The sequence below is a fragment of the Nesoenas mayeri genome (assembly GCF_963082525.1).
Source record: "Nesoenas mayeri genome assembly, chromosome: 7".
Taxonomy (NCBI): domain Eukaryota; kingdom Metazoa; phylum Chordata; class Aves; order Columbiformes; family Columbidae; genus Nesoenas; species Nesoenas mayeri.
This window is the reverse complement of record NC_137551.1, coordinates 35,110,652-35,138,061: the sequence shown is the minus strand read 5'-3', so window position 1 is coordinate 35,138,061 and position 27,410 is coordinate 35,110,652. Positions and strand designations below refer to the sequence as shown.

At 39.0% G+C, this 27,410-nt stretch overlaps 1 protein-coding gene across 3 annotated transcripts in view; it reads left to right on the top strand.

The window, feature by feature from the left end:
• The window catches only part of ATE1 (arginyltransferase 1), an 82,499-nt gene extending 66,788 nt beyond the window's left edge, over positions 1–15,711 (top strand). For all 3 annotated transcript variants that reach the window (XM_080348010.1, XM_080348009.1, XM_080348008.1), the window contains one exon: positions 12,665–15,711. In XM_080348010.1, the coding sequence (XP_080204136.1) occupies positions 12,665–12,843 (179 nt within the window). In that variant the 3' untranslated portion in view covers positions 12,844–15,711. The remainder of the gene's footprint in view (positions 1–12,664) is intronic.
• The last annotated feature ends 11,699 nt before the right edge of the window (positions 15,712–27,410 follow it).

The following is a 27,410-nucleotide window of genomic DNA, read 5'->3' as shown; positions in this document are numbered from 1 at the left end:
CAACTTCAGATAAGGGCAGATATGTTCATACAATCCCAGTCTGAAGTGGTGGCTTCAAAGCTTTTGTAGTTTAACAGCCTCTTGACTTCGTTGCTTAATGTGGGGTGTACGTGTGCCAGCCATGGTGACCAGGCTGCTCTGACCCAAGGGACAAAGCTGGGCGGGATCTGAATTTTGAAGCATGGCCCATGGCAATCTCAGCTCAATCTCAGTCCTCTGAGCAGCTTTGAATAGTGCAGATCAAAAAGGGCTTTAATGCTGCGCTTTTTATTTCCCCCCTAAACTGATTAGTTTGCTGAAGTTGATAAATTGGTTGAGCTAAGAGACATCTGTTCAGCTTCCTGTATATTTAATAATAGAGTGAAATCAAAATGGAATCAAATGGAATATAGTAATTAAAATGAAAGGGCTTTCTCCAGTGTTGAAAAATACACATAACAAAGGCATACATGGACTCTGTGCTGGCTTCGTGTGTTCTTGGACACAAGACCCTCTTTGCTCCAGAGAGTATAGTCTAACATAAACCATGAGGGATGCAAAAGGATGGTAGAAAGAAAGAGAGAAGCACCTCTCATTTGTCTGGTCAGTTATAGTAATAGACTAAACTATTAAAAGACTAAATAGTAATAATAGACTAAACTGACTGTATCATTTTTTTGTAGTCACAGTGAAGTAGAGTTTTGAAGAGGGATCTAACAAAATACATCAGTTATCTTTTAGAGTTTATGGGGAAATCTTCCACAGCATGAGAGGTGTAGGAGAAATGAAGAATACGGGCAGACATAAAAGAGTTTCCTTCAAAACCAGATGTTAGTCTGGGCTCTCAGATGCCATAGTCAGAGGTAGAACTGGTATTACTGCCTCTAGGTGCTAGGAGTGAAGATAGGGTTGAAACAGCCTGTGGAAAGCTTCAGAAGTGAGGCCAGGCTGATGTGATCAGGGTATGGGGACCTGGTAGTGACACACATGGAAAGATGGGGAAGCAAATTTTGCAGTAGTTCATATAGGCAGAATGTTGAGGACTTGACAAGAGCAGAAGAAAGTTGTTAAAATAGGTAATGGTAGGATTAAAACTTGAAAATCCAGATGGATATTTGTAGAGATGAGTAAGAGAGGCCTTTTTTAGGTACACTATGTAGAAAGAAACTAGATGAGAAACCCAAAGAGCTTGCGAAGCCAAGGTCTGACAACAGCAGGGATTTTCCAGTGCCCAATCATTCAGTGCCCACCTTCCTCCTGGTTCTTGATGGAGAGCAGGCTTTGCCATCTCCACAGAGCAATACAGACCCTGTTGGAGGTCCTTAGAAGAATTTGGGCTTTAGAGCTATTTCCAGCTGGGCTGAGCCCAAATGACGATAGGCATTGGAATCAGGAGAAGATAATTTGTCTTTCTCTCTGCTTTTCAGTGATCTGCCTGCAGCCACCCAGGAACTGGTGGGGCTGTGTCTGTGCAAAAGACAGATGTTGAAAGCCAAAAAGTCTTACAAATTGCCTCATGTTCACATACAAGTGAAAAAAAGAGTTAGTGAACCGGAGAATATTGCTTACTACTTTTGCCATAGTAGTCTTGTAACTTTTATTGCAAGTTTTTACCAAATTTTTAAAACTTCTAGGAACACAAGCTGATTTTTTTATCCTTCAGAAATGCATCTTTCTCATATATGACAGAAGAAACTCCATTTTCTTTGCTAAGTACAAAATGAAAATTTTCACAGCTTTGTGGCATTGTTATTCTGCTGGACATAATAAGCCAGAGTAGGAAAAGGCAAACCACATTCCCAGTGTTTAATTACTTCTGAATCCTCTTACTAATGACTTGATTATGCATCTTAATGCTTCTTGCAAGAAACTGAGGGTTAGTTCTAGTAGTAAATAAAACTTGGAATTCTTACCCAGAAGTCTGCAGGCTTGGACAGTTGTACAAAACTGTTTTTATTTTAAGAATATATTTGTGTGCACAGTGCTTTCCCTAGAAAAATTATCCATCGCAACTATTGCAATAACCTTGATTTCTACTGTTGCGTTTTTCAAAACATTCAATTTTATGTACAATTTAGAGATATTCTTTACTAATAAAAAGGGCATATTTCAAATAAGTTTTATGTTTCTGTGTATGTCAATACAAGTATTTTGATTTTTTTTCTCTTTATTCTTTTCCCCATTGAGTACAGAGGCTGTTTAATTTTAAGATCTATTTTAAAAGTATAGTGTATTAGTGTGATTCTGGTCTTATTCTTCCTCCCCCTCATAACGAAAAGGCCAAGATGACATATTTGTATCCATGAAGTGAACTGCTGTTGTCATTTGGTCACGTCTGATGGTTTAGATCCCTGTCAAAGTGGTGTCCATGTGTAGTTTTGCATCTTTGGGTCTAGTCAGATGGATTAATGCAAAAGACAGTACATGTTAATGTTTATAAGGGTAGTGTGGTGCAGATTAATGTTTATAAATGCACTGAAGTTCTTGAGATGAGGACAGTGTGGTCACAAAACTATCACAGATGGAAAAGATCAAATTGTTTAGAACTGTGCAATCTGATTGGGAGAAATTGCTGGTTTGCTCTCAAACAATTGCTGTTTATAATTTGTTTAAAGATCCAATGTTGTGTACTTTGAAGAGTTAGGAAACAGTTTAAATAAATCCTGATAGATCATGAACTCAATTCTTCTAAAGAACTAACTGCCCACTCTCTTATTAGAGCCATAGGTAATAAATTTGAATTCTATAACCAAGAAAAAGGCAGACATATAATTTCTAGCAGCTTCTCTAGAAGAGACACATCTTACAAGTTTGTATCTGTTTCTCATTAAGTCTATAAACACTTGGAATCATCAAAATGCATATTTCTAAACCTAGTGTGACCCTTGAGCGTATAAGATACTTGGACAATGATGATAGTGCCAAGAAGGTGTAGGCAGGCAAATTTTTCCCTCACTTTTTAGTATATTTGGACTAAATGCAAATGACTGGTGTGGGATTTTAGCCTTGTATGCAAATATATGCTTTAATATTCCAGTGCTTCTGTAATAAAAAGTTAATGTTATTAACTTAATTGGTGGGTCCTAAGGAACTGGCACAGCATAAATTGACTTGTGGGCTGGAAATGACTCTGAACCATCCGCTCTGAAATGGAGTCTTGCAAAACGATTGCAAGGACCAGAAGGTCTTTAAAATGTGATTTGAAGTACGGTCATAACGTGAACTCCGTTTTGCATTGTTCTTGCAAATTTTGAACTTTGCTAAATATATGTGATTTAAAAATTTGTATTTATTGATATTGTAAATGTATCTGCCTCTAACATATAATACACGTAGCGCAGTAAACCAGCGCCCCTCAAGAAGCACCGTTGTCTGACTTCTAGTGTAGTTCATGAAACATCTGGCTTGGGCTGCAGAATTCCTAAAAATATGTTTTAATCCAAAATGACCATCATAGAGGTTGTGTAATGAACAGATGTATTTTGAAATTACATTAATTTTGAGGACTTTGCTTGAAAAATGAAGATATCCTGGCATATCTCCTCACATTGAAGAGACGAATCTTTGTGTGCTCAAGATTTGAATGTCGTGATGTTTGATTCTCTAGTGGAATAATTCTGCTTTTCTTTTTGTGACTAGACCAGAAGTGAACTCGTTAGTGGGTGAAGATTCAGGGGAATGTAGGGAAGGACAGGGACTGCCAAACCTCACAGGAATCATTTTCCATACTCAGAAGGTGTTAGAGACACAAGAACAGAAATTAAAAATCAAATAACGTGGATAAGTAGAGCCATCACGCAGATTTATTTCATGCCGAGGAGAACTAGCATATGGGATTAGTTTCTAAATGTGATAAAAGTTAAAAGCTGTAATTAGGGGCAGACACGGAGCAGATGTGGAGGGGACACCACAGGGATGTCATGAGTCCCGGCTCAGCCACGTGGCACCAGCCGCCGCGGTGAGTTTGGTGCAGGGTCAGACCTTCCATAACCATCCTCGGGCCTCAGCACTTGTTTACTCTCCGCTCTGCTGACATCCCGACTTTTCGCATGCAACATAATTGATTCCACATTTTAATTAATTTAGCCAGTAAATTGATTGCTGTAATCTGATTTATTTTGCTGATAAGCTACCGCCAATTGCTTCAGTTTTGCCTGTTTCATGGAAACACTTGCATTTGTCATTCTCAGCTTGACTCTTATATTTGGTTTTGGCTTGGGGTTTTTTTTGCTTGTTTCTCTCCTTCCTTTCTTTCTTCTCCTTCCTTCCTTTCTTTCTTCTCCTTCCTTTCTTTCTTCTCCTTCCTTTCTTTCTTCTCCTTCCTTTCTTTCTTCTCCTTCCTTTCTTTCTTCTCCTTCTCCTACCAAACAAAAAACCCCACAACACCAGAATTTCTAAAATTCCTTTTGTTTTAATTAATATTTCTATCTCAGCCACAATTCTTTTAAATTTGTTGAATGCAAGTTTATATTCCAGAGGGTGATTGTGGCCTATTAAAGTTACAATGTGTGTTTTCTCAATTTCTCATTGTTAGACCTTGTAAAATTATTTGACATGAAAAATAAAGTCTGAAACACTTTGACATGTCATAAATCTCAGCTTTGCAATCAGTGGAATTTGCAGAATTCCAGATAGTGGGATGGCCGGTCGCTTTTTGCTCTCACCCAGGTGTGAAGGTCAGTACGTCGTTTTAGGTCACTGTTTGTGCTACAAACCAGAGATTGACTCATCTGTGCCACTTCGTAGTTAGAAAATCACTGATTTTTTTGAAGTTGAGTATTTGGCTTCTTGGGTAAATGCAGTTTATGCAGCATTTCTGGGGTTTTTTTAATGTAAAATATGTTCAGGAAATAGATGGAATAACCAATTCTGTTTGAGATGTCAGTGTTGTTCCTAGTTTTAAAGTTCTGCTGGAGTTAGTAATGAGGTAAGCATTCTGTGTTTATCTAAGAAAAATATTTAGTAATATTTTTCATGAGGAATGAAATATTTCATTCATCTCTAATAGGAAGTGCTTGTGTGGCAGTTGCTTTCCATCCCTCGTCTTTTCTATTTAAGGTGCGTCCCTAATTTAGTATTCTCAGCCTTTAATTCACAGATTTAATGGCATGTTTAATGTGTCTCTCCCAACAGTAAATGAGTCACTTTTGATGATGATCTTGAGATGACAGATACCTTGCTAAACTCTCTGGAAAGATACGTGTGCTGGTTTAATTCCCTGTTAGTGACTGAATTAGAGATTTACTTTCGTGTCCTGTTTCCAAGTGCGTGTTGGATTTTCACCGTGATTTTCCCTTCTGTCTCTAAAGAGAAAGGAGCAGCTCAAAATACTGAACATTCCCGTGTTGTTCTGAATGCCTCAGGTACTTTGAAGAACAGAAAAACTCAGCTAATGGGGGTTCTGAGAAACACAGAGACATGCAGGAGAAAGCTTGGCCATGCTCATCAATGCTGACCCAGAGCAAATAAACCTCCCCAGAACCCAGTGTGATCAGAACTGGGCACCAGAAATGCCTGCAGAGTCCAGCAAAAATGAATTGTGGCTTGAGTGAGCTTGTAAAACTTTGTCCTAACTAGTTTGGATCTGCAAAACCTGGTTCTGCAACCACAGAAGAGTTTGGGGACAGTCAGCAGGGACATGTACAGAGCTAGTGTCTCATTGTTCCTGCAGTTAAATCCGAGCTGTACCAAAAAGGAAGGGTATTAAAAACAAGAAACAAAACATAACAAACACCAAAGCCTCCTGGATATGGAGTTAATATTCTTCATTGGCAATTCACATTGTCATTTCTCATATCTGAAGTCATCAAGAGTAGTGTCAGAGATACAACTTCAAAAGAATCGACTGGTTCATTTTGTCTTCTGGAAAAGCATCTAAAAGTGAAATAGTTATCTTTGTCCACTTGCCATCTCCTAGATTATATTCCTATGTTTGTTTTTTTTGTCTAAGTGTCTTGACTTGGAGGCACTGGATGCTGGTTTTGGGTAAGCAGTCGTTCAGTCTCATTTAAGTAACGTTTCACCTGGTAGTTTTTGTTTTTATAGTTCATCCCTGGAAAGCAAGGCCTTCGACAAGTATCAGTACCATTTAAACCCAGCCTTCGGTAGCCATTTCTCAGTCAGTAAGTCTCAATAAGCTCAGGCAGTCTGTTCCCTAACACCATATTTCAGGATAATAAACTGAGGTAGGTTAGAATAGTTCTATTCTATGAGAGCTCCTCATAAATAAACCAGGATTTTATACTTATTCTTTTATGTGCATCTCTTTCAAATGTGTCCACACCAGTGGACCATACTTGTATTTTACCATTAGGCAAAAGATTGTATTTCCAGGTAAACCAGGAGCCTTTGCTTAATTCCTGTGAATTACAGCTGAAAACGAGAACTGCTCTGAACTCCTGTATTCCCAGGAAATGTTTTCCATTGGCCCCTATTCATGTTTACTACTAGAATAATAAGAGTCAAAACACAATGAGTTATTGTTTCCGCGTGGCGCAGCAGGGGGAGCGGATTCTGAACGCGTTTGTCGGGTGATTAGGCTGCTTGCTTCTCCAGATTGAATTGCAAATCATAAACCAGCCGTATGATTTCAGGCACGGAGCCGAAAATGTTTTGTGTGGAAAATGGTTTTAGGATTTACCCTCATTGCAACTTCCCATCTTCACCCGTTTTAAGGTTCCCTTCAAGTTATACTTTTAAAACTGTGTTTTCTTCTGTCTTCTTGACAATAGTTAGATAAGATGCGTTTTTCTCCTTAGAAACATTCTCTTTTTGAACAATTATTTCAAAAGTTCCTATTTTTTTTTCTTGTTAGAGTAACTGCAGAGAGTTGGCTGATTGAGAGTATATTACTGTACTTCCTTTGTGACTTGTGCTTTCTGGTTTTAATTAAGAATTCTTTTCATTGAATTGTACTTGTTGTTTATGCTTCATTTTAACTGTACTCTTATTTTCGTTCAAGTTAGTATTTTTATACCCCAAGGCATACAAGTCTTTAATATTTCTTAATGTATGAGTCTAGGATGAATGAAGCAACATGAGAAAAAACACATTTAAACTGTTTTATAGAAATATTGCTGCTAATGGGTGTTGCTTCTTTTGTCACTATGTATTGTCTATTTCACTTTTGAGGATGACTTTGTATGCTTTGCTGGCAAAGGAAAAGAAATAATGCTTTAAATTTTGTAATAAATGAGCTTAAATTCAAAGGTCAGATACATTACACTTCTGATTGAGGTAGAAACATTTTCTATTTCCAGTAATTCATATCTCCTATATTTCAGTCATAAAATTTGAAATGTTAGTTTGTTTCTTCCTTTTAACTTTTAAAATGTCTTTGTTTTAAAATCATTGATCATTAACTATGACAAGGTCATGTAAACCAGATGTGGCTATTTCAACAAGGCTGTAGTGTTTCTCCAAAAAATGAACATTGCTCTAGTGTAACCAGCAAAGGATGGGTGCTGCTTTTGATCATTTTTACACCTAGTTTGAAAGCTTGGGTATCATGAAACCTTTTAACTCCTTGTAAGTTGAATTTTACACGTTATTTTAGTTGGATTTGGGAAACATGAACAGTGTTCATCTTTTACAACGATGCAAGTCCTCACTGCTTCAGAATGGAAAATTAAACACCAAAACCAACTTGCAACAAAACCAAAACCCAAGGATACCCGTTGGTCAGTCTCAAAGTTACAGTTGTCAAGCGTTAATCTTCATACTTTATTTTTCCTGTGGATTTAATGCTCAGAGGTAAAAATAGTTTTTCTAAGATTCCATTTTTAAGCAAAATGGATACCAGTTTGTAATAGGAGTTATTTATGTGGGAGTGTCCTTCAAAGACTGCTTTCAAAGGGAATCACAGGTTTCAGTTCATGTTGAACGTTGAATTAGGACTGGCTCTTTGCCTGTTCACTTTCTTTCTTCTGCTGTTTCATCCTGCTATGGAGAAAAAGAAGTCCAGGTTCTCTGTGTAGCACAAACTGAAGATGGTCAAGTACTTTCTTTGTTCCAGAAGGTTTTTAAGTATCATTTAAGGAAACCGAAACCTTTGATCAGAAACAGCATCATTTCAGAGTTTAGCAGGATTGCCACGTTTCTCTTTTGAATTAGAAATACCAGACCTCAGTAAGGCTGCTTACTAATCTAATTCTGAATCCACTCTGTACAGAAAACGTAAGAAATATTTCCCTATGACTAATGTGAGTTTTTTTCCTGAAAATTGGCACTTGTCCTTTTTCCTGTTTAAAAAATAAGAAAGTCAATAAATTTGTCGCTTATTTTTAATTATTTCTTCACTTATTTTCCTGTAGATGGAAAATAAGATTAAAAAAAAGGTTAGCTTGCTCGCATTTCTAGATTATCCCCTGACAAATTACAAATGCCATGTCCATGTGGAATATCCAGAGGGAGGAGGGAACCCATCACACCCATCGCACGCGGCTCCGAGCGCTGCCGCTCCAACCCGGCTTTCCACATCGCTATTGATCAAAACCAGCTTTGACCCAAATCGGCCGCCCTCGAAAAGCTGGTTTAGCAACAGTTTGCTCCAAAAGCCTTTGAACCATCGCACTGTTTTCATCGCGATGTTGGCTCTGCGCCTGTGTGGGGATGCGGCTTCGCACGTGCCTGCCCGACTCTCTGACCAGATGTAGTTGGTTTGCACTTCAGCTTGTTTTAGGTAGTAATAATAAAGATTAATGTGCCCAGAGAACAAAAATATTTGGGTGTTGGCTTCCCAAAATAATTTTATAAAAGTGCTAATCAATTCCTACCTGTGGGAAAAAATTCAGAACGTGAAACATTAAATTTCTGTGTAAATGCACGCCGATGCTATTGCCGTGAATAGAAATGGTAAAATAATTCCTCTGCCTTATTTCATGTTGGTATTTCAGCAGGAACCCATATCAGGATTTGAAACTCGTGTTTTGGTTTCAGGAGGGAAGTCGCAGTTTTGGGGGGAAATTGGTTTGGGTTGCGCAAAGAAATAAAAGCAGAATTGAATGGGAGTGTGTCAGGGTTCCTGCTCTTCTCATTCCTCCTGGTCTCTTGAGTATAAAAGTATTTCTGGGGCTGCCTCTGAAGACCACGGCTCTTACTTTGAGCTTATTATGCAGTGTGTCTCGACAATCTTTGATGAAGATGCATGTGGGTGTGTAGCTGCACCAAGAAATCAAACCAGTATGTGCCTCCTATCTGCCAAGACAAACCATTGTATAGAGAGTCTTAGATCCCTTCTACTTTGTGCTTTGTTTTTTACTGATACTTAGCAACAGATCTGATATGTTTTCGGGTTTTTTTAGAAAAATAAATCTATGTATGAGTTGCATTTAATAGTGATACGGGGCTGGGAACAAAGAATTTTAATACCTATTTGCAATCTTTGCAATTTTTTATGGCATCACATTGGCAAGGCTGAATTATATATGAAATCTCGCCTATATTCAAATTTCAATAGGTGAATGCTATATAAATAATTTTATGGTTTAGGACCAAAAGGGAGAAGAGAAAGAAGTGACAGCTTATTTATTCAACAAGAATTCAGACGTATTCTTAGCTTTGAGACTTACAGGATGATACTTCTGTAAAGACAGACATCTGGCATCCTCGCTTGCTCAGTTTCCTAAAACAACCGGTACTTTCAACCTACAGAATTGATTTTTCTGAAGTTTAGGGTTTTTATGTATCTAGTCTCCAAACAATATTGATACATGTAACTGAATTACGGAGTAAAACCTTGTATGTTTTACATGTGAAGTGACAGTGTCTCTTCTATAGACTCCAATTACTCAACAGCTCCATGAGAAGGTAATTTTCACAGATACAAAGGCAAAGTCCCAGGAAGTCGAAAGGATATTAGCAGTGCTGTACCGTCTTTGTTGATAGAACTGCTTCCACCAAATCCAGTCATCTCAAGTGACAAAGTGTTTCCAGACATGTCTGGAGAGGATGCACAGAAATAAATAAATGGTAAAAAATGCAGTGCTTAGCAAATTTCCTAGAACCCTTTGTCATCGTAGCAGTTTCATGTGGCTGTAGAGCTAGAACGAGTGTGCAAGAAGGATAATGCACTGACCACCCTTGATGTGGTTCATAAAAGTGAAGTAAGTGTATAAAAACATATGTTGAGCAATAAGAACGGAGTTCAGCTGAGCCAGTGAGGCTGTAGTGAAACTGAAGGTACGGTAAGTTCAGTTACTGTAAGAAACTGAATCTGCAGGCCAGGAATGCTACGAGCCAAAAGATGAACTCATCCAGAGTATTGTGCGTCAGTGTTACTTGAAAGAGTATCAGCAGTGAGTAGTGAACAGCTTTGAAAGGGCTTTTGGCGTGAGACTGTGGAGGCTAGGCTTGGCCTAAATCCATTTCAGGGCACAAACTTACAGTCAGCCTAGAGGTGCAGTAAATATAAACTTTGGAATTTAAGAAGTTAAAATAACTTTACACTTGTGTCACCTCCAGAAGCTAAACTTGCAAATTTTTCCTTGGTGAACTCTGAGAAAGGATGAGGATGTAATAGAAGAGGCGGTAGGGCTGGTAGGAATAACAACCTCTTGGGATATCAGAAAGGTGTTGGCCACACATCAAAAACCAAATGGATTTCAAAGACGGAGAGAAAGCCATAAAATGTTTTTGACTTGAGTGTTTATCTAAAGCAATTGCCAACAATAATTAGTGGAGAATGCAATCTTAGCAAGTACCATTCAGATTTTCTTCCTTCAAACCACATTTTCCTAGTTAAGTCTTAAGAAATACATTGTGCTTTCATGTCACGAATCAAAACACAGATAAAAGTAATGAAGTCATTTTCAGCTTTGTAAAGCAGACTTTGTTAAGTTTCACATACTAAATTCAGGCAATTGGCAGGAGAACATTTATAAGGCATTTCTGTGGATGAATAAGGACAGGGTCTTAAGAATGTCTTGCAAAGAAAAGCATTTAATGACCTCCTTTGTCTTTAATAAAGCATAAAGAGTATTAAGTTTTTCTATAGTAAGGACTACATTTGAATAGAGAGATTTGTCTTATAGATTTCTTCAGATCCTTCCAGACAATTTGTTTAGCTTACCTGGGCCAAGTCTAGTGAGCTTCAGGTATGTAAATGAGAAAATAAGGCAGGACTTGGTGACTTGCTTCCCAGAGCTGGTGTCATATCTTGTGTGCTTTGCATCTATTGTCATTTGTGAAACTTGCGGAAAAAGTTCTCTCTCTGTTTATTTTCTTATAAATAAAAACTATTTTTGCTTATGAAGTAGCAGTTCAACTGATCTGATTTTCCACAGCAGTTGGTTTGATTTTGAGTCAACTGATGATCAGCAGAGGGTTTCATTGTGGGTGCTGTAGGTGGGGAATGATGTTGGGTGAGTACCTCCATCTCCTCTTCAAGGAGCCCTCAGTGTTCTAACTTAAAATAAGCACATGAACTTATAAAATATTTTAATTTGGGGCAGGTTCATGCAATAGTTAAAGTTAACAATTTTACTTATCTGTGCTGTCTCGTCAGTCAGAATAATATCCTCATGCTGAAAAAAGGTTGAATCTTTGAGTACTTTATGTGCCCAGATGCTGATGTTCTAGTGAGCATCTCTCTTACTGTTTGAATTTATATGGTTCTATTCTCAAACTCTTATTTCAGCTTCTGTGTGTAAGTTGGCTCTCACATTGGTGGCTTTTTAAACCTAAAGTTCAGAAAAAGTCCAAAATTTCTTTTACTGATGTTTTATAATAATTTTATGAATTTATCCTTCAATGGCCTTGGCCATGTGGTGTGTTCTCTCACATTCTTTAGAGTCGTCTAGCACTGTAGAGCAGATTTTTCTGACAGGCAGTGGCTATATAATGTTATTATTCAGCAGTAGTAGCGTCATCATTAAAATAAGGAAGCTTTAACTTGTTCCATGATGCTCTTATGTGCATGATTCTGGTTCAGTTAAGTCACAAGGGGTCTGTAGGTCAGGTTAACAACATTCAGCTATGATGTGTGTATCTTTGAAAGCTTGAGGAATTATGTCATGCCCACCCAACAAGCGCTTGCACTGCAGAGCTCGGCGCTCAGACTTGAATTAAGGACGTTTGTTTACCTTTGTTCTACTAGGAAAACTCAGGAACCAGTATAAATGAGGGGAAAAAAGATGGGGGCTGGAGGGCCAGGGAGTTTTACCTGGGAAGGAGGTATTTTCTTGCCTGATGCTTACCTGAGGCAAACACTGCAGAGGCTTCTAGTTGCTGTCAATGCACTTTTCACAATTGGGGGAGTGCTTCTTGCTGGTGGGTTTGCAAGTGGTGTAGGAATTAAGTGCAATATGGCATTAACAGCAAATCTCGTTAGTTGTGTTTGGAAGTATTTCCCAGATAGAGTTTCACTTCTGGAAGTGGCCTCCAGCGAGCATCAAACGAACGTGAATTTTAAGATACAACAAGAGACGTATTTTCAGAAATGCTATATGTCACCATTAGAAATGTGCGATGCGTGATTTATTTTTTCACACACCACAAATACAATTGCTTTGCAATCTAGGTTTTGTTGTCAAGAAGACAGCTCTGTGGATCAGCTCTGCTTTCATCCGCAGATTAATTTTATCGCTTCATACAGTTTTCATTACGCATATTGAAGTTCGTTGCATAAATTAAGATCATATGGACAATATGCATAACTAATTTTTTGTGTTCTCTGCTTCTTTTGCAGTTGATGAAGGTCGTATTAAAGAGCTGGGTAGGGTGAGGGTACTTCACAAGAGAATCGTGATGCCTTACAGCGTGTACAAGAAAAGAAGGAAGGGGCCAAGCGACGAAGCCAGCGTTCAGCAATACGCAAGTTTGGTTGGCCAGACCTGTTCAGAAAGGATGTTGTTGTTTAGGAGTTGAAAAAAAAAATCATTAAATGGCATTTTGATGGCGCTACATTTTATTGCACTGCCACTGGATGGTGTCTACTGTAGTTGTGTGTTGGTATGTCTACGCAAATAGCAGTACAAAACGCGGGTATATATCCAGGCTTGTGTGAATACATGGTACTGTGTTTAAAGGCCAGCTCCAATAAAATTTATAATACAGCAAGGCTTTAGCAATATAAGCTTAGAAAAACATGCTTGCAATATATTTTAATTAAGTAGTTCTAGCCTTTCTGTGCATTTTGAGTAATTGAAAGTATCTAAGCAAAATTAAAAACAGGCGTCTTTTTTGTAGAGGCAAAGGTTGACTAAATCTAGAATAATAATAATTAAATTACAAATGTTTTTGAATAGCACCTTGGCTATCTGTCATTTAAAATTGCCATGAAATGTATGCTCGCATTTGTATGCTCCTAAACTCTTGCAAGAGAATTGAAATGTGCTGTTACTTTCTAACGTGAAATTTGGCATGGTTTAATTTTATTTCAGTAGTATATTTAAAAACCGGGAGGAAAATATCTTCACTGCACATTCTTCATTTGTTTAAAGCCGTAGGTTAGTGTCTGAGGTCCTAGTGAATGTAGGAGTTGATGATGCAGGGCTTTGGAAAACTTTCCCCTTTAGAGAAGAAAGAGAATAGTTGCACTATAAATATACCAAAGATATGCAGCCAAGTGGCACAGTGGGTTTTTTGGTATAAGCCTTATCCTGTGTCTAAAAAGAGCAGATTTTTAATGCACATCGCTAATGTGAAATAGAGCTTGGGAGGTTTCCCCTGAAGCTCCTCAGTGCACATTTCAAAACTATGCTAAAAAAAAGGCCTGAAGTACCACTGCTGGCTTTTGTTGCAATTTTTATTCTACAGAATTGTATGGGAAGACTTAAATATCATATTTCTGCATTTTTACTGACTGTTTTGTTTATGGTGCAGCAGCTCACAGGTTAACATCTTTAATAATGTTTTACTAAATACTTCTGTTGGAAACACAGGAAGTTGTGATGCTTTATCAAAGCACTTTATTTTCTTATATATGAATGCTGTCATTAGTAGTTTGTGTCCCTACCAAGTCATACAAGTTATAGGAATTTGGGGAAATAACACCGTTGTATAATTCAGTAGCCTGTCACAACATCGAAATGATACCAATGCATTTGTGTATCTTCTTGGATAACAGGAGCTCATATTCACCTTGAATCAAGTTGAACTTTCTTGTTAAACATTGAAGAAAGATTCTTATTTAAGAATATATGTGTAGATGTTTTTCCCCAGATAGGGAAGTTTTACTCTCTGAGAGTAACATCTCTTGTCATTCATGGGCTTGATTTAATTTTAAACACTTGGCCAATAATATTAATGGTTGATTTTTATGTGGAACTACACGTAAGAATTTGGGGATTCAAGTGCATTGCAGATTTAACTTTTTTTCCATATCTGTTCGATCATTTTAATATTATTGACAGAGAGCACAGCTTCAACAGTAATTTAAAAAAGTAATTTTATGTCTTATTAAGGGGATTTATTGTATTGATCTACTCCCAGTCTGCAACAAAATCAATTATGTCTGTCAGCATTAAATCTGGTATGTGTTTGTCTCTTGCCTGGTACAGAGAAGCTTCTGTATACCAAACAAGGTAGTTTGTCCATGTCTATATCTAAACCTATTGTCAGGGGAGAACCACTAAATGCGACTTATGAACATTATAATAAGGAGTTCCTTTCTGTGGAGAAAATACTCTTGTCACTCAGTGAAATGTTAAATAATGTAACATTTTTTGCCTACCCAATGTGTTGGAAAGTGGTCATGCCCGTATGGCTTCAAACCAAACTAAATGAGAAAAACATTATATATTACATAAAATCAGTTAATGGGCACAGAGGAGTTCTAGTATGACTTGCAAAATCTTAAAGATTATGAAAACCATTTAACGATGGTTCTTGCTGTGCTCCTGGAGAAGTTTCTGTTAAATTGTAAGGGAGCAGATGTAACATCACCCTCATCACTGAGAGTTCTTGAGGAGCTCCATCTTTTGTGCCCGCAATTTGTTACTGATTTGCCTTCTAGATATGTAGTTGGACTTTCACATGATGCTCTGTTTCTCTTGGGCATCTTTTAAAGGCTGCAGTTAAAGAGAAGTGAGGTAAGTATAAAATGGAAAATTGAGTACAGCTTGAGGTTGTGATTGGCGTGACCACTAAAGGTAAATGACCGTTTTCTGTGAATTCTGACATGGTGCTTTTCCTTTCTGACCTCCCCTGGAACTGCAGCACTACCTGGGCTTCTAACTCTTACTGAACTCAAAAATATATGTATATCTAAAAAAAACAGTCAATGTTGAAATTAAGTCAAAAATTGAGTTCATCGGGTGTAGTATGTCGAGATTTGACTCACTTCTTCAGTGTTATTTTAGAAGGAAATTGGTGTGGTATTCTTCAGGACTGATACCTCTATCCCTGGTTTAGAAATGGAAGAGTCTGAGGATGAAGTTCTGTAAATTTTGCGATTGACTTCAGAGGAGCTGAAAATTCACCACTATTACAATTTTATTTAATAAGATGTTGTCACTGAGAATTGTTGACTTTAGAGATGTTTAATTTAGTAAAACCTATTTTATAAGAGGTTTTTCAGTGTAGTTAATTTGTGAGATTTAATCTCTAAGGTTGCCTTGTCTGTTGATAAATGAGCATAAAATGGTTGTAAGAAAGTGCAGATCTGTGACCAGTGCTAAAAAATACCTTTCTTTGTTTTAATTGGAAATAAATGGGAAGCTTACTTATTTTCAGCATCAACACATTTCACTAAATGCAAAAGAACCTGCATGTTGAGTTTGTAATTGCTTTTCACCAGGCCTGTTTGATTTCTAAGTATAGAAAATAAATTTATTTCTAGTCTCTGTGAATTATTATAAGTAAATAATAGCGACAAGTGTGACTTCTGTCTTACTTTGTAGGAATTCATTCTCTTGGAGGTTGTCTAAGTGTTCAGCAGAATCAGGGGAGTCAAAAACAGTAGTAGTGGTTAGAAGGGATACCTCTGAGTTCCAAACGTATCCCCGTATTTTACAACTAAATTTTAATTCTGGCTTAGACAAATTAATGGAGAGTTTATGCTTTGAAACAGAATTTGTAGTTCTTTTGAGAATAGAATAGAATAGAATAGAATAGAATAGAATAGAATAGAATAGAATAGAATAGAATAGAATAGAATAATTTTCACAAATGGAGGCTAGATAGTACTAGCTGTTTATTTTAGTTAAGCTATATACCATTTCCAGCTGGTTGAAAAGATACTTTATCTGAAGCAAACAGCCAAACAAGCAACCCAGAAATCTGGATTACATGCACAAAGGTAACCGAACACTGATTTGTTTTCCCGTTGAAAGGGGCAGAGTTCCATGTAATTCCATGAATGAGATTTTTGTTGAAGCCAAATGCCACCTGGGCTCGAAATCCCGGTGTGCCAAGGCTTGCGGTGGCCCAGTTTCCAAGGCTTTGTCCTTCAAATCGTACTCCTGGGAATATTTATTTTTTCTGTTTCATTGCTCCTTTGGAGTCTACATCCATCAGTCAGAAGTTCCGTTAATGTCTGTGCCAGGTGATTGTTCTGAAGTGACCAGCCCGATCAGCCATTTATTTCTGAATTCCCTCTCATTCCGGTTGTCCCAGATAATCCTTCAGACATGAGTTTGTTAATGGTTCTTCTTGCTCGTTCTGTCCCAGTCCTGCTAGAGGAACGTCTGCTTTTGGAAGGGTGTAGACAATATCTAGGGCAGAAACCATCACCATGTTTTGGGGGAATCATCAGCATTTCCAGAAGCATCACAGCCACGTATTGTACCCAATATATTTATAAAGCTGCACCTTCAGAGCCTTTTACTTATAATCTCACATACTGAGCATTAAAAAAAAAACCGAGATGATTGTTTCCATTTGCCAAATGGTTTATTTTCTTAAGTTAGTCAAAGCGATGGAGAGTTTCCAAGCCCTGACTCTGTGGTTGTCCTTCAGAGGGCAAGGTGGTGAGATGTTCTCCTTGGTTGAGGAAGGGTTGGAGATGACCAGCCCTGGTGGGCAGCAGGGTGACCATGAGCCAGCACTGGGCCCTTGTGGCCAGGAAGGCCAATGACATCCTGGGGTGTATTAGAAGGGGGGTGGTCAGTAGGTCAGAGAGGTTCTCCTGCCCCTCTACTCTGCCCTGGTGAGACCACACCTGGAATATTGTGTCTGGTTGTGGCCCCTCAGTTCCAGAAGGACAGGGAACTGCTGGAGAGAGTCCAGCGCAGGGCAACAAAGATGCTGAAGGGAGTGGAGCATCTCCCGTGTGAGGAAAGGCTGAGGGAGCTGGGGCTCTGGAACTGGACAAGAGGAGACTGAGGGGTGACCTCATTAATGTTTACAGATATATAAAGGGTGAGTGTCAGGAGGATGGAGCCAGGCTCTTCTCAGTGACAACCAATGATAGGACAAGGGGTAATGGTTTCAGAGGATGGAGCCAGGCTCTTCTCAGTGACAACCAATGATAGGACAACGGGTAATGGTTTCAAACTGGAACACAAGAGGTTCCACTTAAATTTGAGAAGAATCTTCTTCTCAGTGAGGGTGGCAGAGCCTGGCCCAGGCTGCCCAGGGGAGTTGTGGAGTCTCCTTCTCTGCAGACATTCCAACCCGCCTGGACACCTTCCTGTGTAACCTCATCTGGGTGTTCCTGCTCCATGGGGGGATTGCACTGGATGAGCTTTCCAGGTCCCTTCCAACCCCTGACATTCTGTGGTTCTGTGACCCTGTGTGACAGAGAGGGGAACCGAAGGTGTCTCCTGGTCGGAGGATCATTAACAGGTAAGTAGCCATGTGATTTGCCTTTAGTTGTAAGACAGAGATTAGTCTCACTGGGGAAATAAAAGTGCTCTGTGGAAAACAAATTGTATATTAATAAATAACACCCTTTATACACGGTGTCAACCAAATATGTGAACCGTAGCTGCTAACAAAATGAGTATACCAGCTAGGTTGATTATAATAAGCTCATTTTATATGTTTCTTTTTTTAAAAGTACAGTGACTAAGTTGCCAAGTATACAAACACTTAATAAACAGAAAATGTTGTGAATAGAACTGCTTAAATACAAAGATAATGGTGTCAAAATATGTTGTATAAGCTGAAATGCATTTACAGAAACAGATGTACAGTAACAACTCATACTAAACATAGTGTTCAGGTGCTAGTTGTGGTCCGTAGATTCCTAAATAAACAGTATTCTATAAATTAATCTACCATATGCATTTTATAGCACATTTAAGGCTCGTCTTGGGAGAGCTTTGTTTTCTAACAGTATTAAAATAAACAGGAATGTAAATAAATGAAATTAACATATAAAACCAAGTATAGCATGTGTTAATGCTATCTATATTAGTACAAAACACTCTTAACTCTGAAAACGGGCTGATCTTGGGCAAATCAAGTAACAGTTCAGAAGCTTTTTGGCTGTATCTCTTCACGGTTATGTTTTGCTGTTTTATTTATATTCATTTCCTCATTATAACTATTCCCATCAGATTTTTGTGCTTCCCATCCGTTATTTCCACTCTGGTTTTGACACATAATACATGTGTCTGCCAGAAGTCCTGCTGAGAGATTGCTATCAGGACAAAAGAAAGTGTTAGAAAGTCTATTAAGTAGTGAGAAGAGAGCAGAGTCCTCAGGGACAGTCAGTCTGCAACCTTTGTGTGCAGAAAGAGCAGGATTTATTTACAATTGAGTCTGCTGCCGGCTTTCAAATAAATATGTCAGATTTTATTCATTTCCCATTGTCTAGGAGAAATCAATAGAGCATTGTAGAATATTGGCGGGGGGGGGAATAAGTTAAGCTCAGTGTAGTGCATTTATAGCAAAAAAATTGGAGAATTTTAACAGAATTCATACAATGTCTACAAAGTATCAGAAAAGTGTAAGCTGGATGGGACTTAGAAAAACTCTTTGCTGCTTCTCCTGTGTCTTCTCCAGGCTGAAGCCTCATGGGGTGAACTTCACTCTTTGCATTAATCACTAGCGAAGGCAGTTCAATAAGTTCCCTGAAGTGATTTTCTGCAGTCCGTAGTAGCCTTGTTATTGAAAGATTTTAATATCTGGTATTTATTTTTCATACTTTTGGTTGCAAGTGAACCTGGTTTGTTCTGTCCTTCCTGAATGAGAAAAGCAATCCCTGTAGTTTTTCTTTACAACAGCTCTAGACAAGTTAGAAGATTGTCAGCAAGTCAACCTGCTATTTTTTCCAAGCTAAACAATCCCAATTACCTTTCAAAATAGTCATGTTTTTAAAATGTTTTATTGAGCTTTCTTAAATATTCCCCCATTGGTCCACTTTTTTAGCATGGTGTCCTAGTGCCAGCTGCTCCAGTAATCAATGTCATAATTATTTCAGTGTTTTACATCAGCAAATAAATGTTGCTTTGTCAACATAAGAACTGTTACTATCCTAACTGATTTTTTCTGTTTAACACAGATCTGTATTTTCTGTTTATCTACCACACTTCCGTAAAATACAGTGAAGAACCAACCCTTACTCTACCAGCAAGTAGCATTTTTCTCTCCTTAAATGCTCTCAACCTGCAGCCACGAGAGGGCATGGTCCAGCTTGCGAACCTCATCATAGCACTAAGGTTACTTCTTGTCTGAGTATCCACATTTTCTGGGTCTCTTTCATTAACGTCTCGTTCCAAGTTTAATTTTTTCATTAGCTGAATGATGCACAGATTTATTGAAATCGCTTCTAATCCTGATTTTTAAAACTAATAGTCTGGATTTTACAATTCTAGATTTATTAAAATTATACTGCTAGCATATTACTGAAATTAAGATCTGTAGAACACTTGAGGGTGGGCCAGCTGTTGGAGTTATCCACCTCCAAATGCTTTTGATGGTATTCTAGATTAAGTAATTTTTGTTATTCCTTTCAATGTTGTAGTTTAATTGATCAACTCAACGCATGTGCAGTTGGAGCATCAGTAATGTCTAATATGCTGTTTATTGCTTGCATTTCGATAACTAGCCTGTATTTCCCAATGGGTTTGCAAGAACTAAATCAGTGCATCTCAGGGAGAATGCTGTCTCCAAAAATGAACGGTGTGGCTGCATCTGCTGGTGGGAGAGGTGTGTGTTGCGCTCACTGGCAATTAGCAGTTGCACTTGGTTACTGCTGACTTGTCCATTCCCTTGCTAAGGCCTTTTCAGAAGCCAACTGATAGTTTTAAGTCAAACACAACATTTTAAGTTAAAGAAAAAACAATGCTCAGTTCACAGCTGCGCTGGGGTGTCTTGTCTCAGTGAGGTTTCTAGTGCATTGATTGTGAAAGCTGGGGAAAAAAAAAAAGTACATTATTTTTCTGCTGTCCTTATCCCTCTTTTGTTTTTATCATAAGTTATTTTTGATATCAGGACTTCATTCTCACCTATGCAGGTAATAAAGTGATACCAAAATCAGGTTTCTAGTAGTGAACTTAGAGGTCATGAGACTGCAACACTTTATTGCCAAGGGCATTGCAACCCGTTTGTTTTGTGAACGTATCGGTCTCTGTTGCTCAAGATGAAAGCAGTCAAAGACAAATCAGTTGAAAAAAGAAGCTTCCTGGTTTAAAATTATTTATTATTTTTCATACAAATACACTATTGCAGTGCCTGGAAGAGCCTTTCTTGTGACGGGTGCTGCAGGTGTCCTCAAGTTGAGATTTTTGCAGTCCATAACATCCCAGATGTTTTATAAATACTCCTTACTAAGCTGGTTTCAGTAAAGGGAGGGAATAAACTGCTCTCCAGGATCTGGCAGAAGGCTGGGAGGAGCTGGGCTTCAGAGGAACCTCTTGCTCCACATGTTGTGTCTTCTGGAGGGTTGGTGGTGCCTTAGGACCATCCAAGGAGAGGGAACTTCCCCCATGCTGACTTTTCAAATCACCACACTGGATTTCCTGGTTATTGTATCATATTATTATTGCATAATATTCTATAATATTATTGTATATTGTATTTTCATACTCCTCTTGCTATGTTAGCATCCTTGAGAGCTTGTATACTTCATAATAACTCTTATAGCTTGTTCCCTCTCAACAAATACTTTTATGGAGAGGCGTTGTCATTCTTAGATAAAATAGGGATGTTCCATGGTGCTGTGAGACAGAAGTATTTCTGTCGCTTCCTTCGTTCATTTGGAGGCTGTCAGCACATTTCAGCCAGGAATAAATTAGCACTTTCTTACCAAGTTGTAATTGGGGGATACATGAGACGCTGCCTTCTCAGCGAAAATAAACATGGCAGCAACCTGATGAAAACCTTCAGTGGTTTAAGTGTTCACTTGGGATGAGAAGGGCATTTATGTAGATAAAAGGTGGCTGCCCAAAGTGGGACCTGGCAGCAAAGTCAAGGGAATAATGCTGGACCTCGACTAATGTATAGTCTCAGTTTTACACCGACGAGCTTCAGGTTCTGACATAATGCAAAGCGCCCATTGCATGGCTGACACTCTTCACTCCAAATCAATACCTGCTGCAGATGGTGATCCTCTCGAACCTCCTGTATTCATGGGCCTGTTTAACAGGATAGAGATATTCTAGGGATTCCAGTGCAATGTCATGAAATTGGAGCTCATGCATCTTCTTTTGATCTGCTTTTGATATATTAAATCTATATTTTTCTTTAATTGCCTTGTATTGTAAAATAAAAATAATAATTATTGCTTCCACAGTGGGGGAAAAACCAGAATACTGAAAGAGAAAAATGAGACTTGCTAAATTAAAAACGGACGTTCCTGAAAAGGCAGAACTCTCCCAACAGAAACCTACTCAATCCAAAGGAGTGAAGGTGTCTAAATAGATGTCCTGTTTACAAAGAGGAATACGCTTCCTATGCCTGAAGATTTTGATACATCTTAAGAGCTGATTTTCCATTCACAGTTCCCTGGAGATTTTGAGGGGTTTTTTGTGTCCTCACTTTTTCTTTTGCACATATAGGGATCTTTCAATTCCCTAGAAATTGAGACATTTGTCCATAGCTAGTAATTCAAAAGTGTATTTAGTCAAGTAACGTGTGTTCTTCACCGTTACCTTGCAGAGTGACCTCCTAGGAAAGAACGAACACGTTGACATTTACAGTTGATAATCTATTGATTCACGGTAGAAAACAAAGGCAATCAACGGGAGGGCTGTAATTGTTTCACTGAGTCCCATGAACAGCGCGTTGTACATTGATCCAAAATGCCTTGGGGCTCCGGCTTCACAATGTCATGTCTCTCCCCATGGGCACCTTATGTTTCAATTTGCTGGTACTTGAAAGTGTTTTGATGGTCTCAGAAAATCCCATCGCTCCAAATCGCTCTTACTGAGTGTCACTGTGGCAGGGAAGCAACTCCCAAATCTCGGTAGCTGAGTGCAGAATGGTTTCCTACCCCTATATAGTTCTTGAGGCCTTTAGAGGTGACTCCGCTTCTCGCAAAAATAAGGTCAGGGAAATCAAATAGACCGGTATCTGGCCTGGCAGGCAGCCCGAGCTCTCTTCTGAATCGGCTCCACAGGGTGTAATCTGTTTTTCTTACTCTGCATCGAGCAGAAATGATGCGGTGGTTTTAAAAGCCAGCAGTCTGACCTCATTACGTCCTCCAATTGCTAGTGATGTGTAGTAATAGTTGGATATTTAATCAAAAGGTTCATTCTGACATAACAAGAAAGAGGTTTCTCAGCTCCTGTTCCAGCCAGCGTCTGTAATCCTTTTCAAACCTCCCTATACCATTGTTCATTAGTGTATTTTATAGTAAGTAAAATCGGGATTATGATCTCCTGAACCACCTATTACTACTACAAACACTTGTCTATGCATCTTGTTTTTACTGGAGATAAAAATCATCTGGATCAAGAAGTAACCGTGTACTATAGCAAAGCTTCTTGTAGCCCTTCTTAAAAGGATAAAGTTAGTGTGTAGCATGAATTTATAAGCTCAATGTCTTAATTGTGTCAGCTGTGACTCAGAAGCCCATCAGAATAACCACAGATCTTGTGATTTCATCCCTTTTCTGGAAGTTCTCCCCCATGACCTTGTCCCTTTTCCCTGCTGCACACCTGCAATAGTCACTCAGGTGTGTCTGGCCCATAAAGATCTCATGCTTGTCGTACTTCTCAACAATTTTACCTACAGAAATGTGTGTGGAGAGATAGTATCTGGCTGTTAGATGCAGCATCTGAGATTTCTCAGAGTTCTTACTGAGTTAAGCCTCCTGTTTTTCAAGGATTGTACTAATAAGAAACGCCATAAATTACCTGCAGCATTTCTTTTGTTCTTAACTTGAACTGAGAAAAATCAAAGGATTTTTAGGCACCAACTATTTGCTTAGTTTCCTGCAGTTTTAAGTAAGGGTCCCCTGTTTTAGGTGACAAGGCTTTTCACAAGAAGTGTGGTAATATTTGAAATAGAAAAGCCTTCCTGAAACCCTTTAGCCAGACCAGAGCGGTTACAGCTCTTCTCACAATGATGGTACAAACCTTCACCAAACTTCTAATGGTTCCGATGTTTATAGCTTGGAATATTTTGCACACATGTTCCAACTTCACATTCACAACATTTGTTAAAACCAGCAAGTCTGTAGCAGACATGATAGCTACCATCAGGAAACTTGTTTGACAGTTTAAACAGACAGCATCTGTGTTTCCTACATTTCATAGTACACAAAAAAGAACGAGGATTGCCCGTAGCTCAATTAATTCAAGATGTTGTCGCGTGATGGAACTCTGTTTTGGAGATGTTAAAAACATCTAATTGAAAAAAGGGATTTTTGCTCTTGTATTTGGCAGAGTTTCATCAATATTAACTCCTCAGTGGAATATTACTGAGAGCAGTTGGCTTGAGTTTGGGGAATTAAGATAAATTGGCGTACATCAGGGCTGTCCTCCTGTGCTTCCAGCTATGTCTTTGTTGAAAGGGAGTTTAGGATTTTCGAATTTCAAAGCCGTGTAAGAGACCTGAATTGGGTATAGCACTTAAAGTAACGCTGGAATCATCACCGTTGTCATGAAAAAGGCAATGGAAAAGTAAAAGAAACCCCCAATGCAGCAAAGACTAAATGCTGGGATGTTAGCGTTGTGAAATCAGGGTAGCGGCAGGAAATCAGAGGTGAATTCTCTAGTTGCACAATGGGTGGCATCCTGCGTTTGCATCCTTTATATTGTATAATGGCTGTCATTGCCTTAACTATGAGTCAAAATTGTCGTTCCCTGTGTCAGCAAAGTAAAACCCACAACTAAAACGAATACAAAGCATATCGAAAGTCAATACAGCGGTAACACCAGACGCCGTAGATCAGCGGATCTCCATTGACAAATGCCACTTTTTGCAGGGATCTGTTGCATTGCAGGGCTTGGGCTCAGCAGACCACATAAGCAGATGCTTAAAGCAAAGCCCACGAGGAATGTTTTGATGACTCCACCAGAGCCAGGACACCATGGTGTGGTCCAGCCTTGCGATTTGCTATAGAGGACTTAGAAAGTTGTAAGATTTTGATTCTAATTAATAGGACCATGTTTTGGAACCTGCTTCAGGATTTTCCAGATTTATGTTGCCATAAAGAACTAAGATAAAATAAAAATTTGCTGCTCTATGACAAAATCCCTTCAACTTGTCTAAAAATTGGGTGGAGGGAAGAAGTGGGAATGTTTTCCCAGCAGCTGTAATCATGGATCATGTTGTGATAGCGGTGTTGAATGGTATCTGAGCCCATGATTTCATCTGTTGGCTTCAGTGAGGCTCTTTGCAGGGTAAGATATTATTCAATGTGTTGTGTCTGAGCCTCTGACTCTTGCTTCTGGTAACATGAGGTACTTCTGTCTGCAGGAGAAGGTTTTCACATGGGCTGTGGATCTGTGCTGGTACACTGAACGACCTTTCTGGTGAAATAGTCCACAAATACACTGGTTTTGTGTCAGTGTCTTTATCGGATATCTGCTCAGAAATCCATCCCTACACAACTTGCTGGCTTTTCTTTTTCTTAATAGAGGACATGCAGTGAGACTCATGCACACTTATTGGAAAATTTATGGGCTGACCTGAGTATTATCTCTGGGGAGGACTCCTTGGGTCAGTTCAAGTGAATTAAAACCAAATGTGTCTGTTTTTCATGTTTACTCTTTCCATAAACAGAGCACATATGCAGTGTGCAGCTGCTCTCTTGAAAGGGTTTTTCCCCTGGTATTTGGGGGAGATCTGTACTTTAAGAGCATATTCTATTGATAGCGCTGCAGAAAGAACCACTGATGCTGGACCACTTCACAATTCATTTATCAAACTGTCTGGAAGAATTTCAAGTAAGGTAAGACAACAATGAAGCTGGACCTAAGATAGTCGGTATCCTGTGCGTTTGAGTAAATAAAAAGTAACAAAAAGTCAATGCCTTTCCCCTCTTTTTCTATCAACTCCAGAAGAAATGAGATTAAAAGTTACAGAACATTTCCTTGGGGGAAGATTACTGTTTATTTTAATGGATTAAGGCCCTCGGGCTATGACCTCGAACACTCCTGATAGTTTCTTCCCCCTCCTTTAGTCACTCGTCTCTGCTGGTTTTTGCTTTGACAAAGTGCTTTGCAGTCCCCAGGGTGAAAGTCCACGAAGCAGTTGCAGGATCAAGAAGACGACAGATAAAGTGAAGCTCGGAGACAGGTACAAGAGAATTCTTACAAATTCAAAAAATAGACAGCTGAACGGAAATGTTTAGATAACAGGGAGTGGGACCAGCTCACCTCCAAAGGTCCCACCTCCCCACCTAAATCATTCTACGAGTCTACAGTTGAGTGAAAACCAAAATTACATCCCCAGGAGGACTGTGGGAGCAGATGAGGAGCACAGGATTGTGTGAGTAACTCAATCCAGAGTCAGTAGGGAAGAAATCAAGAGCTTGGGTCAGACTCTGCAGAGGACGGCTTGATAGGTTCGTGCAAGACTGTAAGGCTCCCGTTACTATGACAAGTTTGATATTTATGACATTTTTGAACTGAAAGTGGAGAAAGACTGGATTTTGTCATGCAGGTGAAAGGTTCACTAGTGAAAAATCACAGTATAGGAACCTGCCCCAGCAGCATAACACTCACCAGCCTAAATGCTCAATCTCTAGTGGTTTATTCCTTTATTCATTCCATTCAGAGTGCGAATAACAATGGCCTTTCTTCTAGTTTGTTTGTTTGTTTTTTCTGTATCTTTAACCAAGTCTCTGGGCATTGGGATCTATAGAAGATGACAGTGATTGATGGAAAAGAGCATTGATGTTTTAAGGGAAAGACATCATATAGTCCATCTCCTGAGAACCCAGCCACAGCAGCGCTAAGACCCACATGTGTGTGTTTTTGGCAAAAAGCATTAACTCTGGTGGTTAAGCTGAAGTCAGTCCCCACACCAGGTATCTTGTAGCTCTGGGTCCGCAGTTTGCTGAATTGGCTGATGAAGCAGAATTTAAGCTTTGCCTGAGATTCATCAGCCTCAAGCTGTCTTTGACCTGGTGTTTTTCTTTTTTTCCCCGGGTAGCACTTAACCGCATCCTTCTCCCTCCTTTTAGCTGTATGGTTTCCTTTCAAACCCCATGATTTTAGGGGTCTGGATGAGCTCTCTTTTTCCTGCTCTCATCTTGTCCCATCCCTGGCAGTGGGATGGGGGGCACCACCGTGATGGGACCCATCAGCCTGGGGGAAGTGAACATAATGAAACCCTTTGCTGCTTGAATAGGCTTACAGAATGTCAACCCATTTCCCCAGCCAGCCAGGACCTCTTGGAGTCATTCTATATCCTTTTATTGCTGTTGCCATAGCGAAAGACACTAATTTACCTTTGTGCGAAACTTAATAAAAATCAGACCATCATTCACTTGTCCGTAGACCATTAGAGATTCTTGTGCTGAGTTTTAGAGATGGGCTTTTCACAATTAATCCACTCGCTAAAGAGTTGGGTATCTCATTCTCTTGTGTGGGATCTTTACAGGGCACCGAGGAGTCACTGTACTTGTTTGGATTACAGTCATGTGGAAATAGGCAAAAAGGCACACAATTACTGTGATTTAATTTAAATGCCAAAACTACCTTTGGGCTGAGTGTTCTTTGGTCTTTGGAGGAGAACGGAGCTGTCTGGAAAACTGTGGACGATAAACTGACACTAACCAGGAATAGTCTTTTATGGGCTAAATTAGAGGGGCCATTTTACAGATACTGAGGCTCACATTTGGGCTGTTAGGCAAGTTAACAGCAGCACATCATGCAGAGCCAGACTGCAACTGGCAGCATGCTATGGACCGGTCTACTGACCTGAGTGGTATTGGAATTATATATTAATATTATATATTAATTAATTTACTCTTTAAATTGAAATAACTGCTTTTGATTTGAAGGTGTACGGACTCCTCGACTCCTGAAGGTGCTGACCGTAAAGCCTGTTTCTTGGCGTTCATGAAAATTATTCCAAAAAGGCAAACAAACAGGTAGAAACTGGTATATTCAATAGGGTTTTTGGTGGGTTTGTGGTGTTTTTTTGGCTCT